The 19,388-nt window shown below is 41.7% G+C and overlaps 2 protein-coding genes across 2 annotated transcripts; both read right to left on the reverse strand.

Moving 5' to 3' along the window:
• Positions 1-1,415: 1,415 nt before the first annotated feature.
• On the reverse strand, positions 1,416-13,926 carry LOC139283612 (glycerol-3-phosphate acyltransferase 4). Its single transcript, XM_070903608.1, has 13 exons — positions 13,843-13,926; positions 12,473-13,091; positions 10,025-10,094; positions 9,616-9,916; positions 7,730-7,804; positions 7,514-7,603; positions 4,731-4,824; positions 4,469-4,584; positions 4,199-4,254; positions 4,009-4,094; positions 3,748-3,876; positions 3,014-3,093; positions 1,416-2,878 (listed from the first exon to the last, which is right to left on the reverse strand). The coding sequence occupies exons 2-13, from the start codon at positions 12,638-12,640 to the stop codon at positions 2,770-2,772; spliced, it is 1,374 nt and encodes a 457-aa protein (XP_070759709.1). The 5' UTR covers positions 12,641-13,091; positions 13,843-13,926; the 3' UTR covers positions 1,416-2,769.
• Positions 13,927-14,530: 604 nt separating this feature from the next.
• polr3d (polymerase (RNA) III (DNA directed) polypeptide D) lies at positions 14,531-18,187 on the reverse strand. Its single transcript, XM_070903609.1, has 9 exons — positions 18,147-18,187; positions 16,823-16,990; positions 16,565-16,608; positions 16,315-16,469; positions 16,063-16,187; positions 15,817-15,976; positions 15,392-15,639; positions 15,158-15,310; positions 14,531-14,994 (listed from the first exon to the last, which is right to left on the reverse strand). The coding sequence occupies exons 2-9, from the start codon at positions 16,982-16,984 to the stop codon at positions 14,878-14,880; spliced, it is 1,164 nt and encodes a 387-aa protein (XP_070759710.1). The 5' UTR covers positions 16,985-16,990; positions 18,147-18,187; the 3' UTR covers positions 14,531-14,877.
• Between the last annotated feature and the right edge of the window lie 1,201 nt (positions 18,188-19,388).

The raw sequence follows: 19,388 nt of genomic DNA on the forward strand, positions 1-19,388 counted from the left end.
GTGGCAAGCCTCAAAAATATATATAAGGGGGGGGGGTCTTATCTTTATCTGCGACTTTGCCTTAGGCATGTGCTCATCAGTAATCACTGCAGTCACCTTTACCTACATTGCAACAACTACACATCGTATGTACTGCTCTTGTGTAAAGTCATGTACCAGCAGAAGCTCGTAAATCAGTGGGACTAGTTTTGTTTTTTGTATAGTCATTTTCTCTGTCAGCCTGCCTCAGAGTAACCACAGTATTTTATAACACAGCTACAGTAGCTTTCTCTCTACGCAGTGAACCATAGAGCTGTAAAACTCTCATTTGGGGTAGATGGATCTGTGCCATCCAGCAGGGTAAAGAAAAGACTGCTGGGGGCCTGACTCTGGCTCGCCATAGTGCTGTTAGTGAGCTGTTCAACCATGGCATGGTTTACACAGCCAACCTTTTGAGCTCCCTGCTTCCTCTTACTCCTCCTCTGAGCACTGTGTGCTTTATTCACCAACGTCAACAGATCCATTTGAAACTATTGCAACAGAATGCTGCCATGTCCATCACCGGTTTGGAAACAAAAGACAGTTAAAAAGGGGGAAACCTCTCTGAAAGGAGACCGAGGCAGTTCATTGCAGCCAGGAGGAGAGGCCTGGCTTTCAGATGAAGCAGCTGCAAAAGAATCAGCATTATACATCCATGGAAAGAGATATCATTTAGACTGGATCCTGAGCACATGGTCAACTGGGGAATAAATACAGAATATTTAATGTTGGACAATAAATCGGCTGGACAATAAATCACACAGGAAATGTTACCAGAGTCTTGGCTTGTCTGCCAAGAATAGCACACAAAAGCAACAGCTAATTAAGGCAGTGCTGTTTGCAGCAAAAACACGCAATCCTAAAAATATCAAATGAAAAATGCTTTCATTTTGGAAAATATTCGCCAGTAAGAACATAAACTCTTAAATGAGATACTTAGGCTAAAATGGAAGTGGTGAAAACTCTAAATGACACTTTAATTGGTGTCATTTGCAGTACATTGAACTTAAATGGCAAATATTTATCAATGGGACATCGGTTTCGATCACCCTAGAATTTGGATGTCAATTGTCTACTTGTAGTTCCTATTCCTTTTTGCTTTTTTTTTTTTAAATGTCTAATTTAAATGTTTTGCCAAGTGTTTTGTTTTTTTAAAAAAACAACTGTAAGCTGCATATTCATAGAAATATATAGACAGCAGAAAGAAATTCCCTTCAAACACTCAAAAGTTACTCTAGTGTGCATCTAAAATATTGTACTTAAATCTCCACATTCATCTGCAATCATGTTATGGGACTTAGTGTTTCATATGCTTCTGAGAGAACAAGCTTAAACCCCCTTTGTCAATGTGTAAACGTGATAGGCAGCGCGAGAAGCAAAAAAAGTCAAAGGTAGAGTCACATTCTTGAACATTTATTTTGATGAACAGATTTGACACAATCTAAATGACTATCCCTGATAACAGCAAACTAGAGGGATGAGAGCCTCAGAGAGGAAACCACCACGAGGCTCTCCACTGTGTTCCTCAACTCCAGCCTAACGGGGGAGTCCAAACTACAGCTGCACTCTGCCCTTGAAACCTCCTTGAAGAGGCTGCCAAGTAGGAGAAGGATCATTGATTGGGAGGGGGGGGGGGGGGGGGGGTAAAGACAGTAGCTTTTTGAGTTCACTTAAAATAAATTAGGCAAGATGGTCACTGCACAAGCAGGAAGCCAATGAAAACATGATGCCTGTTAGGATGTGTATTAGTATCAACTAATTGTATCAACTAATTGTCATTATAACTATTTTATAGTCAGGAGACCAACTGTGATGGTCATTATCTTACGTCACTACCTGTGTGCCAAGGGCCTTAAAAAGGGACAATGCCAAGAGCATCCCAATAAATTCTTAATGAATGGACTATAAACCCTTTTACTCCAGTTATGCTGCATTATTCGCTGAAACAGGAATATCAATCCATACACCTCCATCAGAGTAACTGTGGGTGCACAATTTCCACTTCATAATGTGAGGATTTACACATTCCATGGAAAAAACACAGAAACAGACAACATATCAAGAGGTCATCTGCAACGTAGCTCCTATAGTGACCACATGTGTTCATACAAGTCTTAATGTAAAACACAAAGCTTAAAATACAAGTTTTTTTTCTCTTGGAAAAAGCCCATAAAAATATCTGAAATGTAACAAAATCTGGCATTGTGCCCGAAATCATGGGCACGAGCCAGTCATGCAAAACCCCAACTCAGTCACAGGTTTTAGCTTTAGAACAAACTAGTTGTCACCTACAATAAGTCTCTTCTATGTCCCAGGTATAATCAAGTCTGTAAGTTTAACACAGTGTGATACAAACATGACAGTTAAGTGAAAATGAATAAGTTGAAACTGTCAAACAAAGACGGGAACTCAACGATGGATAATAATACAAGTTTTCCCTCAAAAGACTGCCACCAAGGACGACAAATGCTCCTTTTCTGTGCACACCTTACTTTCACTCTAATGCAAGCAAGGCTTCAGTCAAGCTATTCCGACAAAGGGCAGCAGACTCAGAATGACCCGTAACAGCGATGCAAACTGAACATGCCAGGCTGAGGCAGTGACCGAGGAAGCCAAATGGAGTACTGTTGACATCAGAGAGGGGATTTTCCAGTCCGGGAGCCCCAGTAGAGAGGGATCTCTGCTGACTGCCTTTTTAAATCAGAGGTGCCCAAGTGGGTCTCTGAGCCAGTCCACCTCCACACAGGTCCTTCAGGAGCGACTGCGGTCCTCTTGGGTGCCCACCAGCATTTTACTGTACAGCTTCTGCTGCTCTTCTTTAAAGGTATCTTTTACCTTTCCTCGCTTCAATCCTCCATCCCTACAAAAGAGTTTGAAATTAGTGACAACAACTATTGGTGTAGTGGACAAGTATGTAGTTCACTATCCCCTGTCAGTCATAGGGTCTATATGTGAAAGTGGTCGAAACCATTGAGCTGACTGGGTGTTATCTTACCACAGGAGGTCAACCAGTCCACCTTGCCTGGCTATTGCTGCCTTTACACGATTGGCAAACTGTACAGCATCCTCACCCTCCTGTCGGAGAAGACAGACATAAATATAACATAGGCAAACAAGTGGTCATAACAAATAATGAATAGAATAGCTATTGTCAACTACAAAAGCTTTGTTCAAACATGAAGCCTTGTCATTTGCTGCTGAGTTACCAGAAAAGAAACACACTCAACCAAAACCTTGTGGTTATTCTCAGTGGTATGACTTCATGAATGAGAGGCAGTAAAATAATAAAGGAGTTTCTGGTGTGTTTTAAAATCATTGCATTTGAGCTGTCACATATGCTGTGCTTGTTGCCACTGTGAACCTACTGATTGTCAGTCGGGGAAGTCATCTATTTGCTGTTTGTGTCCCACAAAGACTGCAAAATCACTCCAGTGGTCACTTCACTTTGTTAGTGAATGCAGCTTAATCAATAACAGGGAGATTAATGTTGGTGTGAGAGTGAACACCAATGATCGTTGAAAAAAGACATTGCTTCCAGTTTGGGAGCCAGCTTTTTGTTTTTTCATCTATGTTCTGTTATTGTGAACAAGAGTTTAGTTGAGCAAATTCTCAATGAATTGTGAGTGATGAACGCAACAAAGTGATTGACTCTGCTAATATGCAGATTGTTTCACTCATCAAAAGAAAAACAATGTGTTGGGAAGCATTGAGTTAACCATGGAGTCTCACCTCTCTAGACATGGGAGGGAGGTACCACACACTGCAGACAATGGCCCAGCTGCTCATCATACGTAACAGGTAGTTGACCATTCCAAACTTGCTGCTATTCCAGAAAGCGTCTCCAAATCGGGGATCATACTGTGAGGATCAAACACACATGAATTATTTCAAACAAACGATTGGAAAAAAAAGCTTACAAATTAATAAATGTCAATGTCAACATGTAGCAGGTAAAAATGACATCTCACACAAAAAAAACACCATTCTCACCTTAATGGCCACAGGGTAGACTGTGGCACCAATCTCAAAACTGCCCTTCTTAAACATCATAACTGACGTGTTGTTAATGCAGGTACCTGGGGATTTAGAGTATTTATAAAAAATTTATTTATGAAAACTAGATGACTATAGAGCGATTATGAAGATTTCCTATTTGTGTCATATCATTGAACAAGCTCACCTTCTGGGAAAATGAGAATGGGTAGTTTAGTTTTATCTTCTACATGGTCACTCAATCTGCAACACAAGAAGCATGAAGGTTATTACTGAAATTTTAATTTACAAAAAACAACTATATTTTCACAAACCAAAATTCCGACCGACACTCATGTTTAATATAAAAATTTACTTTCCAACAACTCTTAACTGAATGCCAAAAACTGTCTTATAAACAAAAGGAGGAAATTGTACAATAACAAAAATTGTATAAAAACAAAGGTTGTAATGCTACCTTTTGGCCACTAGATGTCTGTCTTTGACTTCTGAGCGTTCGAACCAAACATGAGGGCAGGCCTTGACCATGGATCTCTGAATGACCCCCATCAAGCCACCGTGAATTTGGCCAACCTGACACAAAACAACACAAATGTGTGTAAATAGCAACACATCTATCTCTGGGAGAAATGTCATTTCAACAGAGAAGCAGCTGCCACAGAAAAAAGTGGCCACTGTGAATGTTTTTGTAGCTTCCTGTTAGGCCGCAATATAGTTACCATAGCATAGCAGCCGTCACTGGCCAAGATGATGACATCAATGGGCGAGGTGTGGTTGGCGACACAGAGTCCTCCATTCTTGGGTTTATTCTCACTAGAAACGTGGAGACAGGAAGACTGTTAATCTGCGTATTCTGAAAGCACTTCCTGGAGGATTTATTATTAAGAACTCAAACAATGTTGAGTGAGGTAGCAAGTGTCAAAAAATATATTTTGAGTGCACAATATGACTATGAAGAAAGCAATGCAAGTCAAAATCTTAATTGTTCAGAGAAATTTAGGTCTGCTTTGGTCCACTGCCTCTCCCAGTCTTTCTTGGGAGAAACAAAGCAACCCGTGGTGGACATGTTATAAGGTTTGACTCCCAGGGCATGCAGGACCTGAACATAACGAGTCCACATTCCAAAGATAGAGTTGCAATCTTAAATAGAGAGAGAGAGAGAGCGCAACACTTCCTGTGTCACTCGTGTATTTTTAGATGCAGACTAGAGAGGAATACATGTTACAACAGGCTACACCTTGATGGCAGACATTCAGAGAGCCACAAGAAACTACACAGATCTTTGTCTCACCTATAAGTACTTTATCTGCTTCAATGTGTTTTTTTTCCTCCAATCAATTAAAAGATAGAAATGATCACATTCTGATCATTTGATCACATTCAGAAATTGTGTGTGTCCATTACTAAAACTCCATTTTTCAAGTAAAATATGATTTGTCACACGAATTTAGATTCTAATAAGAAACTACTTCTATTTTCGCTGGTGCCTCAAGATATGAGCAAATAAATAATCAAACTTCCATTCAGATAAGATGAGCAATCTCCCTTGATTGACAGATAACATTTCAACAGTTTAATTTCAAATTCAGTCAACCCTGCACTGCAGTTAACCAGAACACCAGCTGTTAGACTACAGTTGATGGGTAAATACATAAAGTATCAACTTCCTCCTCCACATCCTGTTGCATGTGCCATCCTCTCAATAAAAGCTATCGATAGTTTCATGTTCTTCTTAGCTGTAGTACATTTTATTTAAATATGGCAGAGTAAGAATCTATGTGAATTCAGTAGCTCCAAGCATCGTGTTTTAGGTGGCACTGAGCGTGCCTTGGCTTTGTGTATGAGAAAGCATTACTGACTGGGGTTTTGTGCTTCACCTAGGCTCATGTGCCTGCTGCAATGAATATGAATGTAGACAGTCTAGCTACAGCCTGAGGCCCCCTTCCCTTTCATACTCGCACTTTGGGTGCTCACATTGCAACTGCTAACACACCCTGGTTTCTGTTCTACAAAGATAACTCATCTGTCATTATGTAATCACAGCAAGAGGTCTGCAAAGGATCAACTTGGTGCAAATTCTTTTTTGCCAAAAGCATAATGCTTTATAACGTCAAAAGATACCATTTCTATCATTGACCAGTGATAATATGTAATCTTATACACGTTATTTTTTTGGTTAGCCAAATGAAGAACAACTGAGTTGGCTTTTCTTTAGTGAATAATCAACACACTGCTACACTTATGTAGCTCACTTTTTAGTAGAGGTTTTTTGCAGAGCTTTAACTATGTACCAGAGGTGTGGCTACATGTGATAAGCTATTAAGTAAAAAGAACAAAATGTAACATCTGTGGTATGTTGTCAAGGCACGGTACACAAAAGCAGAAAAGAAATTGAGAAAGTAACCAAGAAGTTGAGAAACTGCATGAAAACAATGAACAGAAAAGCAGCAGCAACTATCATGATAACCTTTGTGATAAACATTGACTAAACTGGCAGCAAAAACAGCAACTGATAAGGGGGGAGTTGATAAGGATGATAAGGAGCCAACAATTCGAACCAATAAAAAGAAGCCAATGGAAATGCAGTGTTCAGGGTAAGAACTGGGTATTGCAGGAACATTGCAAAGAACCTCCATATAAAGGAGAAAAAAAAACTGCAAACAAACAGTTTGCCGTACCTGGGTGGTCTCTAATTTGTTAATGCTAAGTATTAACTTGTCAGTAATCATAACTATTCATACATAACTAAGAGTTCAACATTTTGAAAGTTTAACCTTTTTAATGTTTTTGTACAATGGGTTTTGTAGCAACAGAGCGACCGGTGCACCAGGATTTCTCCCGGTGATCCCGATGGCCAGTCCGACTATGCTCTGTCCCGTTTGTCACTCGCTGTTGTTTCTTTGGTTGTCATGAATTGGCGAGTGGTTGACGTCCTGTCACTGTTACAGTTGCTCATCCTCAAAGTGGAGAGAGAGCGGACGACGGTTCGCTTGAGTTCAGTGAAGTGGACAGCTCCACAGAGTCTTGTAATTGACACTTCATGACATTTCATAAAATTCTGAAGCAGCGGCAGGCCGAAACACTGTTGTATATAACACTACACTTGCTGCTATGAACAGCACTGTGCCTAAAGTGTTTGTGTCCCAACTGCCAGTGTGTATGGTTTAAGGAAACTGGTCTGGCTGCTCTGAGTCTTTTATTGTTTTGCTTCCATTATTTCTGTTGAAATCACTACCACAAGTCATGTGCATCTCAATTAGATATAGGCATACAGCCTATCAAGGACTGAACCAACTCTCCCACACGTACACCATTTTCCCTTTCACACATCCTGTCCTTATCTGGTAGGGATTGTAAACATTTTACCACCAAGTCCACTGCTACTACTGCTACTACTGCTGTGTTAAAAGTGTACTGTTTTACCACTTGGAATGGGTTCATAATGAAAGTGACTAGTCACATAACCTTTAGGAGGTTTGGCACAACAGTGTGGGTCCTTTACCTGTCATGGTAGGTTATAATGGCAGTCAGAGCTCTGACACATATTCTGTAGCACATCAGATGGACTTTCTTGCTCAGAAAGTTTTTAATCCTGCAAGAAGGAGCATACAATAACATGACTAATTTGTGTGTCAAGACGGAAAATGTAAGATGATCATGTCCAGGGATCTGATATTTTCGATAAATTAAAAACAGACCAGCTTGTCATCGGTCTTACCTTCCATTCGGCAGCAGCCCAACAACAGAAGTGAGGACCACGAGGAGGCCCACACCAGTGAAGGCAAGAGTTACCCTGGTGGAGAGACAAACAGGCAGGTTACACATAGTCCTTCAACAGGGAATCTTACAACAAAGCACTTGTGTAAAACACAGAAAGGAGGGATTCCATGTTTTGTTTTGACAAATATAAAAACGAGTTAGTCTTTTTACTGCATTTAAATGCAAGAACATGATCCATAGCCATAAAAGTTTCCATCTGTTCTACAAGCTTGGGAAGAGTAACCACTCAGATGACATGTAAAAGGTCATGAGTAATGTTATCCAGGGAAGCGGGAATCTTGTTATCAATTAATAGTATAACGCTCTCCTCTACTCCCCACTGTCACTGATAATAGACTCCAGAACCTGCAGGAGGGCATATCAGGCCAATTATGGCCAACAGGTCGTCTTAATCTGGATGCAGCATTGGAGAAGGTGCTGATTAACTTGGGTGAGGATTAGACTAACATTAGAGAGGTTAAGGTTTCATACTAGTGAGTGAGCTAGGCCAATATTCAAGTACTGAATGAGAGAATCTATTAGCTGGATGGGAAACTAGAATGATGTCTGTCTGTGCAGCGGTGGCCTGATTTGTCTCCCCACAGGCAACTGGAAATGAGCCAACCAGGCTTAGTACTGAGTCACTGTCCCTGTGCCTCTCTAAGCCGACCCTGAAAGAGGATCTCCCTCTTTTACTCACTGCATGTGCCACCATTTAATGTCCTGGAGCAACCCCATGCAGTGTGCCCAAATCTATGAATTTTCCCAAGTCTTTAATGAGTCAATTCACCACCAACTTTTATCTTATGACACTAAGGTCAAGTAAGCATGGGCCAGGCCAGCAAAACTATTTAAATGGAAATCAAGATCTATTTCATGACTGAAGCTATGGAAAATAAAAGCTGTTGACCTATCACAAGTGCACAGAGAAAGCTCAGCATGTTTGAGACACCTACAAAAAGACTAAAAAGTGATATAAAGGCTACATAAGTGGTATTAAAGGAAAATGTAAGCCCTTGATTTCAGGTAATGGGGACGCATGGTGGCTCATTGGAAGAAGGTCCTGGACATGAACCTGACCCTGTCGGCCAGAGTCTTTCTGACTATTCTCTGTGTGTCTGTGTGGATTAGCTCCAACTGTTCCAAAACATACACGCTCGTTGGATAGGAAACTAAATTGGCCATGATTGTGAATGTCTCCTGTGTACATGTGGCAGCCTCGCGATGGACCACAGACCTGTCCTGTACCCTACTCTGCGTCTAATGCATGCTGCCTCCAGCCCTCTTGACCATGCACAGGTAATTCTCTGTGGCTGGTTGGGCTTTGTGCTTTTGGTGATAATCCTCCTACTACTACTACCAGGCATCCTGGACTACCCACCACCCACGGCTGGCACATTTGTCTACTTCAGCTGGAACTCCTCAAATAGGGTCACACCAACTCGCTGGGTTGATTTGTATTTGATAGAGATAAAGATACTTGCCAACATTTTGTAACTTTGGGTCGATACACAAAACACTGTGAATAACCTCAGGTATCTAATACAAAATCTCAGTGATAAAAGCCAACAGGTGATAATCTTGAGGTTTGTTAGTTAAATCCAAAAGTAGAATTGTAGTTTAACACAAAAATAATATGAATTAAGAGAGCATACAAGAGCCATGTTTTACTGAGCAGCTTTAAAAGACTGACCCTGTATTACTAGTGTCAGTATCAAATTTTGGTATTATGTTATTCTGGTGGTCATTTAAGCAGGAGGGGCTACATTTCCATTCCAGGCCCTGTTTCAATGTGTTCAGTTTTTCCTCAAAAGCTCGTGTGGCATGGGTTAGTCTTAGGGTTACCTGAGAGGCAGCAGGAAGCCGTAGCGGATCAGCAGGCCCAGCCCCCATAGGACGGTCAGCCTCAGGCTGATGTAGTGGAAGTTGTTGTTGCTGCGGGTCAGCAGATTCCAGGACTCCAACTCCTCAGCAGAGAACCGCTTGGTCACCTCATCGTCCATGATGCTCTCCACGCCCCGCCGAGCAAAATAGAAGATGTCTGACATCTCAAACTCAGGAGCTGAGTCCAGGTCTCTGTTGCTGCCGCTCCGCCGGATCTCCTTGATCTCCTCCTCCAAAGAGGTGGGCTCCTTGGCAATGATAGCTGGAGCAGTCCAGAGAGAGAGAGGATGTCAGCAACACACCCCTCTAAAACAAACACACCTACTGGACATGCACACATGCAGGAAAACACACTGATCAAACATCTTACCATTTGAGTAGGGTTTATACAGGAGGTGGTTCTTTTCTTTGGCTCCTCTCTCTATCCTAAGTGTGGCCCACTACAAAGAAAAAACAAAAAGGTGTGTCAACATAGAGGAGTGACACAAAATACATGGAAAGCAGCTTGTTCATGTCGATTCATTAACAATAACAGATGTGCTCACGTGAAACAGCTGTTTATTGTGAGTCTGTAACAAGACACCATGCAAAAAGTTTCTGTAGCAACCAGCTGCAACTATTAGCAAAGTGAACATTTGAACATTCAAGAAACTCGTTCAACACGGCAAGTTCTTCATTATGATCAGAGTCACATCTGCTTACTATTTAAATGTTCTACTCTCTATTCTGAGTGGTTGTTATTGTTGTCAACTGTCAGGGTGCAACAAAGCTGAGGAAACAAGATTCTGCATTCTCAGAAGTTCATCTCATCCTGGGACTATATTACACATAGCTTATCTGTGACCACAGCCTTGTTCTAAGAAGCTAACATTATAATGCCCACTTCTCCCTCTTCAATATGTAGAAGTTTGTGTGCACTCTGCATGCTGAGACAAAAACCAATAGGTCGTGCCCAATGAGAGGCAAGAAAAGGACACAGTGTTCTCGCTGGAAGACGAACAGGAAAGATCAGGAAATGATGGACTGGGAGTTCTTGGATGCGTTTCACATAGCCAACAGTCTCAGACTACCGTTCATACCACAGCACATGATGACTCCAAGGTTTGTCTGCATCAGTCAATGACAGGGAATACACTGACAGATCAACAAAGCTGCATGATTGTATGCAAGAAGTCATGCTGAAAAAAAACATATACACTTCTACATTTTCATATTTCTACTTACTTTCCTAAAGGTAAACACATTGTATGCCTTTGGGCAGACTGAAACGTGCTTTGTTTATGACTTTGTCTCAGAGATACGTGATATATGACAGCCAACTAGAAAATTACGATTCTACTAACTTTGCCCACAGCAGTGATGTGTTCATTTGATTGATCTATGCTGGTCATCAATAGGCACACCCATTATTAGCCTATCATTGTCTTCGCGTTCTATTACAGCTACCTTTAAATTGTGTTGTGACAAGTTGTATTACTGAGTCATTGTATTAAAATGCAGCTGGAGTTGACAGTAATGATTCTTTGGGTGGAGAAAGGAGGAGCACAGAGAGCTGCTCCTTGTAGTAAGAGAACAGGGACAAAATATAGGGTACGTCATGCTAGCATGTGGCTCCAGAGCTGCATGTTACTTATTTATCCCCTAAGAAGTATTACAGGTGTGGGATAACAGCACAAATACCTTTAGATTAAGTTAGCACAGTTTTGTCTCGCTGATGGTATAACAGCAACACAAACTCTCTTTGAGCAACTACTTGCAAAAACAAAATGTCACTGCCTGTCTTGAATACATTGAACTGATGTACTCACGAGAGGCCTTGGCTGTACACCCAATCATGCCCTTGACAAATATAATATTGGAATGGAGACCTTTGCAAGCAATGATACATATGCAAATAGTACAACCAGAAAACATTGCTTCAGCTTCGCAAAGTCTGTACTGCATCTGTCCTCTGACCTTTTCTCTAAATCTAATGGTTGCCACTGGAATCATGAGCTAAGAACATCTCTCATATCTCCCACTGGTCCACTTATTTCTGGCACAGAGATCTGCTCTCAGAGGTACATGGTAGAAAGTGATGACAGCTTTACTAGAGAAGATACACCAGAGATAGCAGAAGGAGAGAAACTGGATAACTGTGTCTGGTGTCAAATCACAGAGGAGACCATTAGATGGTAAATACTGACATCTTGAAGTTAAATTATTGCACAATGAAGCTGATGCATTAATGCCATCGCTACTGATTCAAACTCACTTCTAGAAAGTGAAAACTGCAAATCAGTAAGCCACCTTCCAGGCTGTTGGAGCCATGTCACAGACAACAGTTACTGACAAGGTCTGTGCCACTGTTTTCCCCAGTTACATAACAAGGGAAAATGGCTCTGTGGCTGTGATGTTAATCTGTATCAGCCAGTGAATACAATGGTCACTAGCTGGATGCTACAGACATGCATAAAGCCTGCACCTGAACCAATGCCCTGAGGTGTGCATGTGACGCTAGTTAGAAAACTCACTTTACAAGAACTGCAGCTTTAAAAACTGCTTTCCAGAATAAAAAATGTCTGTGGGGATTGAATGCCAACGACTTTTACAAACTACAGTTTATTGAATATCAGGATGTTTGGAGACAGGTAATTATTTTAACTGGGAACTGCGCAAGAACATACTTTTACATTGTGTGTACGCAGACTTTCCACTCCATGCTCAGCTTCAACCCAACGGTCGACACATCCCCTAAAACTGCAGTTAACATTCTATGGTTCCTCATATCTTCAAATACACAGAAAGTAGTGTGGGCAATTGCGCAGCATGCTCTTACCTCAAAGATCTTTAACAAGGTTTTCATGTAAAGACGTCGGATGCCAAAGGACACCCCAAAGATGGCAGGCACTATAATGAAGACCAGCAGCAGGGTGAACCACACGGTGAAGGAGATGCCCAGCAGGATACACACCAAGTTGTCAAAAGGGTTGAAGAAGAGCTCCATCTTGAAGTCAGGAGGGCAATGGACTCTATTAAATAGTTGAAATCAGCGGGCAGAGCAGATGGCAGAGGAGGTACAGCCCTCCACCTCCTGGCCCCAAGTGGCCCTTATCTTTTGTCAGAAAAAGGCCTTCATCAAGATAACTAGGGGATGGAGCTTCTCCTCACACTGAACAGAGAATCAATACAAGTACAAGTGACCATCTTGACGTTGCCCCTTTGGGCAATACTAATTAATTTCATCATTTTCACCATCAATCAGGTCCTGAATTCAATTCCAGGAAAAGGAAGGTCAGCTGCGATGAAAAAGCAGGTCCTTGCTGCAGATGTCCTTTGCTATTTGAGCAAAGCCTCCCGCTGGTGAAAGAGATGTAAACAAAAAACAACTGGACACAGCAGGTGGTTCTCTTGTCTGGGGAAGATCCAGGGGCTCTGCAGCTCAGTGTCACACAGACCTGCAAAGATGTACAAACAAACGGTCAGGGTAATCCATGTCCGTGTATATAATAATATGTCACAAAAAACGTGCCTCCGAGTCACTATCCTCTTTGTTTTTAAATACCGGTGTACGAAGTTAATGCTAGCTTCTGGCTTCTCTGAAAGACATGGACGCCTCTACGCTTGGGATAAGGTTGATATATGGTCATGTATGCCTTTTCAGTGAGAAACCAGAGAAGTGTATGTGCTAGCGTTATTCTTATCAGCCACGGTGCAGAGATAACGTTAGAGGCCCTCCATCCTCATCCCCTCTGATGATGCAGCAGGACGGCTAACGAGCGGCTCCATCCCGAACACAGCCACACTGGGTTAGCTAAGCTCATCGTGACCACCACTTAGCACAAAACGCTTTCTAGGATCATTTAGCAGCCTCCCAACCTCACAAAAGGCAATTGCTTACAAGCACGAGCGGCGGGTCGTGAGACTCAAGCCTCCTGTACCCACACGGGCGATTTAAAGTCTAAAGTTAGCGTGTGGCCTCCGAGCTAACGGTTGTGCTAAATTTTGTCTCCTGGCGTGCTCCACCTCGTTCAGCTAGCTTGCGCTCAGCCCTCGAGAGTAGCGTTACCGTCCGGGTGTACATGAAATGCTGAGACAACCTTTTTGTTATAAGCTTGGCTTCGTTACGTGACCTCAGTGTCTCACAGGTTATTATTCCAACTAACCGTTAACATACGTGTAGTTAAATGGACTTAATAGTAAACCAACCTTCAGTCACGTTGTATCCCGCGCCGGTACAGTAGAGTTTCACTGGTCAATCACTTCGTCTTTGTCTCGCGGACTGTAGCCAAACTCCACCCGGCGGACAACATGGGCAGACAACGGGCTACGTATTTGAAACGACCAGCCCTCGGCCGGTGGACGCACACAACACACTCAGTTCTGCCCTGACACCTGGTGGTCAAAATAAGACACTACACTGACATTTATAAGTGATGTTTGTAAACGAGTTTAACCACTAGCGGCGCTGCAGGGCAATGTTTTGGTGAGCCACTAGCACGTGATGTCAGCGTATAAGCAACTTTGCCACAGTCACACTACTGAGTGACAAGGGCAAACACTAAGCTGCAATGGTTAAAGCTATAGTGCAGTGGACTGCACGGATTCAGGATTCAAGCGCGTTTTTAGACTGTCAAGGCCAGAGAGAAGAGCAGCAGCGTGGGCTGAGGGGCTGCTGTGTAACCTTGTTGAATATTTCAAATGTAATTCTTCGACGCTTCGATCAGCACAAACAAAACTCCATTCACCTCCATTGTATTTGAGAGGCGGTAGTAATCTCACACATGTCAAATCTAAAGCCAAAAATGTATCTGCGTGGACATGTATGTTTTGTTTCTTTTTTGTAATTTGGGTGAACCAACCATTTAAAGCACTGGACGCTAACACACTGGGATAACAAAAGCTTTTTTTATTCACACATTTACATCCATTTACAGTTGTGTCAAGTAATTTCAGATATAGAGAAATGAAAACAGTACTGACTTTGGGCACGCCATTCAACCTCTGAACCCTGAATTAATATGAGATATAAGAAGAAAATAAAACCTCATAGATATAGATATAGTGTATTTCAATATGTGATTATAGCCACTCTGAAAACACAAAAGTGCAATCAACGGCCATCGTGCTTGTATTGGATGACATGTTCCAAAGGGACAGTCCACAGTAACAGTGAACATCTGGTCAACATCTCAAACCACCGCAAGTGCACCCACCCTCAGTCCTCCACTGCTCTGACAAGCATCAAGCACTGCTCTCCAGCAGAGCCTCAAAGTCTGGGGAGCAAACCATTTTGTGTTCGACATTCCCCAATACAGTCAAGTCACCTGTTCTTCCCTCTGTACCAATAGAGACCAGCTCCTGAGAAAACAGGGAGTGGGGAAGAAGAGAAAAGCATGTCAGACATGTTAATAATGCCGATAGTAAGTATTTATTCTATAACGGTGACCTGTGGAGAGACACTGGAAACAGATACAGTCTGGAGACAAATAACAAACAATAAATCACTATACTTCCGTCATACCTGAAGGAAAGCACATGATGTTCCAAGAGACACATCAAGTGTCACTTGTCCCAGTATGAGCTGTACCCGGCCAGACTTCCGCACCAGCATCTTTCCTACAAGACCCTCCCGCAGGTCTTTCAGATTGCAGTTGTTGTCTTCAGGTTCCTCCTCCTGTTTAACATGAAAATACTGTTTACACACAGAACTTCAACGTCATCGTGTGTTTAACATGTGGACGACAACTACATCTACCTGAGACTCTGATGTCAGAAGCACCGACTGTCCGTCCTCTGACTGCACCTCTGTTTTCACCGGCCTGTGCTCTACGGTGGGGGGCTGGCCGGGCAGCGAGTCCGGCAGCTGCATGAAGAACAGCTCCTCCCCTTTGTTCAGACTCCATCTATGCAGCAAATCAGGCAGAACTTCCGGTTCAGGGAGAGGAGGAGGCCTGCAAGCTCCCTCCACCTTCTTTAAGTCGGTTTCCTCTGGCTCCTGCTTCACTGAAGACAAGATAATGTGTGTTTTGAGAGAGCAGCGGTGTGAACAACATGTTTGCCATTTATTGGCTGCTTTCAAAAACTGTCATAAATATTGGAAACAGAAGCTGCTGACCTAGACACAGGACCAAAATATTAATAACACTATGAAAACAACATTTCCCAAAGCCTAACCCTTACCTTCAACTGCAGGTTCCATGGGTTCATCATCCTCCTCCATCTTCTCAATTTTAACAGCAGCGTTAGTAAATTCCTCCTTGAATCCCCATCCTGATACAGCAAGGGGAAGCTGGACGGGGCAGCTCCTCTGCTCACTCCTCAGGAAGGGATCATCTATAAACTGAACAAATCCAATAGGAAGTTAAATTCATGAAAAAAGCTAAATAAAGCTACTTAATAAAGATGACTGACAACCAAGGGACTTACATTATCTCGCTCCAGCTTGCGTAGAATCTCTTTGGTCTCCTCCTCAGTCTCTCTCTTCTCCTTTTTAATATTGATGATGGGCGACGGTCCGACGCTCGGAGCATCTCTCTCATTTTCATAGCCCCCTGCGTGTGATACAGAGATCCACTTAAACCAAAATAGACTGTGTAATTGCATTGGTTAAAAAAAAAAAAAAAAACATGAGCCAAAGCCAGCAGCACAGAGTGAGTTCTTATCCAGCTGAGCTCCTACCTCTCTTTTTCATCATCATCTCTGCGGGCCCCTGCTCAAAAATAGAGTGGGACTGGATGACCTCTGGGCGACCTCGGCCCCGGCCTCTATCTCTCGGACCTCGGCCTCGATCTCCATCCCTCCTCTCCCTCCTCTGCCCGCCTTCAACTTTCGTTCTGTTAGGACAGACCAACTCATTAGTCGACAGAAAAATAATGAAATCCATTTTCACTGACATATTTTTTTCTATCAATGTCAATTATGAACTTACTCGTCTTTGGCTTTTCGGCCAATAATGTTGGGTGTAAACGTTTTCTAAAAGAATAAAAACACAAAAACAGTACTTAAACATGGGAACAATTACAAAATCAGGCAATAATTACAAACTGAATCATAAATCATTCACTCAATATATTTTTCAGATCATATTAGTGTTGTGGCTGAGGAATTACTGGTGCATTCAAACATTTCCTGGACAATGATCATTTTCTACAACTCTCTGTAGTAACAGTGTGATACAGTACTTTACCTTCTTCACTCCTCCCAGGGTGAGGTCTCTAGATCGCATTGAGGGGAGACGGCCAGTAGAGATGGCGGCGGGGGTTCGGCGGCCCATCAGCAGCCCTATACCTCTCCCTCCGGGAGTTGGCACACGTTGACCACTGGGGTCACCTGAGCCTGAATCTGCCATCCTAAACTGGAGACACGTGACGAAAGGAATAAAGGACCTTATATATGTGTGAATCATTAATAATATGAATACTAATGTAGGTATTTTTACTACAATCATTGTTATCTTTGAATTGAAGTGGATTTGGACAAGAGCAACAGCATAACAGTTAACTTATACAACTTTCTCAACTTGTTTGAAATGAAAAATTTTAATCATTATCAACGTCTTAATATCCAGTTAAAAATATTGTTATTTTGTAAATATCGTCCACCCTTAAGTATGAGTGAATTCATAAAAAACTGCATGGTACCTGTCTGTAATCTATATGCGATACTATTGATTAAGGGGCAAGGTTTCATTCAATTTAACCTCTTTTGTCATCTTACTGACGAGATTATCCAGTGTGGATAGAAGCAGGCAATGTTTGCAACACAAGCGACCACTTTAGGTAGTTGACACATTTTTTTTAGCATGGAAAAATACACAACTCTTCTGTAGATAATGGAACGACAAACACGATTTTTATTTTAGTCTTTCCTGAGCAGCTAATAATGTATTTACACAGTCACTGTTGTAAAACATGTTGTCATTTCCCTGTAAGGCCGTTTTATTAATTATTTTAACAGCTAAGCCTTGATGAGGCTGATTTAGAGTGCTATACTTGAGTAACCTACATGTCCTGGCAAATGAATCTCTACAGAAAAACCAAAATATACTATAAATGATTTTTGTTCAGTATCTACTAAGTTAATGCCCAAAAGATTACTTGCTTTTGTCTCTCTTCCATCATGTAACAATGCAGAACACACGGAAATGTTGCAAAAATACAGTTACTAATAAGTTAACTGTTAATAATAAACATCGGCATAATGTGGATGTACAATAGATGGTGTTTTTCTCTGAATGGGCCTGTGGTCTTACACCACAGCAACGCTTGTAGTTTAGTGACATAAACAATTGGCAGCCATTTTACTTGTACAAGCCAAAGGACCACTTTAAACTTGTATTTATGTGGCGACCATGGCGCGTGATATTTAATGATTTTTCGTCAATAACGCAGCAAAAGCTCAGCAACACGTGGCCAAATCAAAACACGACTGCGAGGACACGTTACACGTATGTTGAACTTTAACGCTGTCGAGAATAACTTTTAACGCACTACGCTTCACCAGAGACTCACGTTAGGATTCCTCGGATGTCCCAATTAGGTGTTGATTCAAAACGTGTGAGAGAAGAGGCATTACAGGCAGTTTAGTGCTAGTGCTGTTTCTGACACTGCATGATGCGCGGCGCCATGACACTTCCGCAGTGTCATCACTCTGTGAGTTCGCGTGGCTCAAACCTGCGCAGAAAGACCCGCATAGTCATCAATTATCGTAAGGATACTTATCTAATTTATGCTGATTACATATCTATGTATAGATTGGCTATTACGAGTTCATAAGAAATCACTAATGATAAGTAAAATAAAAGATGAAAATCCGCGCACGCAGTATGTATAATGCATCTGGGACACAATTGATTTACAAAATGTAAGGATGGTAGGCTAATGCACACGGCTCATTATTCTATAAACTCTTTTAGATGAATTATACCTCAAGCACGAGCTACCTGTATATACATAGTTTACATACTGGGCCGAATTAATGTGAATAAAGAGCTCCTGGGATTGGCCTACTACATTAAAAGTCATGTATAATGCTGATTGTAGAGTATAATTGTAATAGCCTATGCAATAGGCCAATGGTTAATAATATGCAGAACACTAAAAATATACATAGTTCCATATTAATGTGTAAAAAAACACTATGCAATCAATCGTCTACATAACTGCTAACATAATCTCTTCTTCCAACTGGTTTTCGGTGCAGATTTTTAAAAGGAAAAAAATATTTCAAAAATACTTAGAAGTCTTTTTGGGTGGCGGCAAAAGTTATTTGTGACTATTTATGTTTTCAAAAGATATGCAGTTATGAAAAGTTCAGTAAAATCAGAAAATTGCATAATTTAACAGCAACATTTAAGCTGTTGCACTGAAGCTTTACCATTCGGGAAACTAGAATCCCAGACAATATTTAGTTTTACATCACAACATCAGTATAATTTACTGTAGATATATTTCCCAGCTGTGGCACCACATTTGATTTACAAATTGCATATAATCTTTGTGAAGTGCAAGTTGTTCTGGTACCATCCAACATCTCACGGCCTCAGGAACAAGAAGGCGGAACAAATCCCTGCTCCAGGCTGCTTCAGACTATTTCGGTACCCCAGGCCAGACATCCATTCCAGCCTGGTGGAGTCTGGTCCTGCTGATAATGCATGGACCTTGGGGTAGGTCTCCTGATGTGCATGGGGTTGGTTGTGATGGATAAAACCCACACAATTTTTGGAAAATGTTAAAATATGCTAATATTTAGGC

The sequence above is a fragment of the Enoplosus armatus genome, chromosome 4 (genome assembly GCF_043641665.1).
Source record: "Enoplosus armatus isolate fEnoArm2 chromosome 4, fEnoArm2.hap1, whole genome shotgun sequence".
Lineage (NCBI taxonomy): Eukaryota > Metazoa > Chordata > Actinopteri > Centrarchiformes > Enoplosidae > Enoplosus > Enoplosus armatus.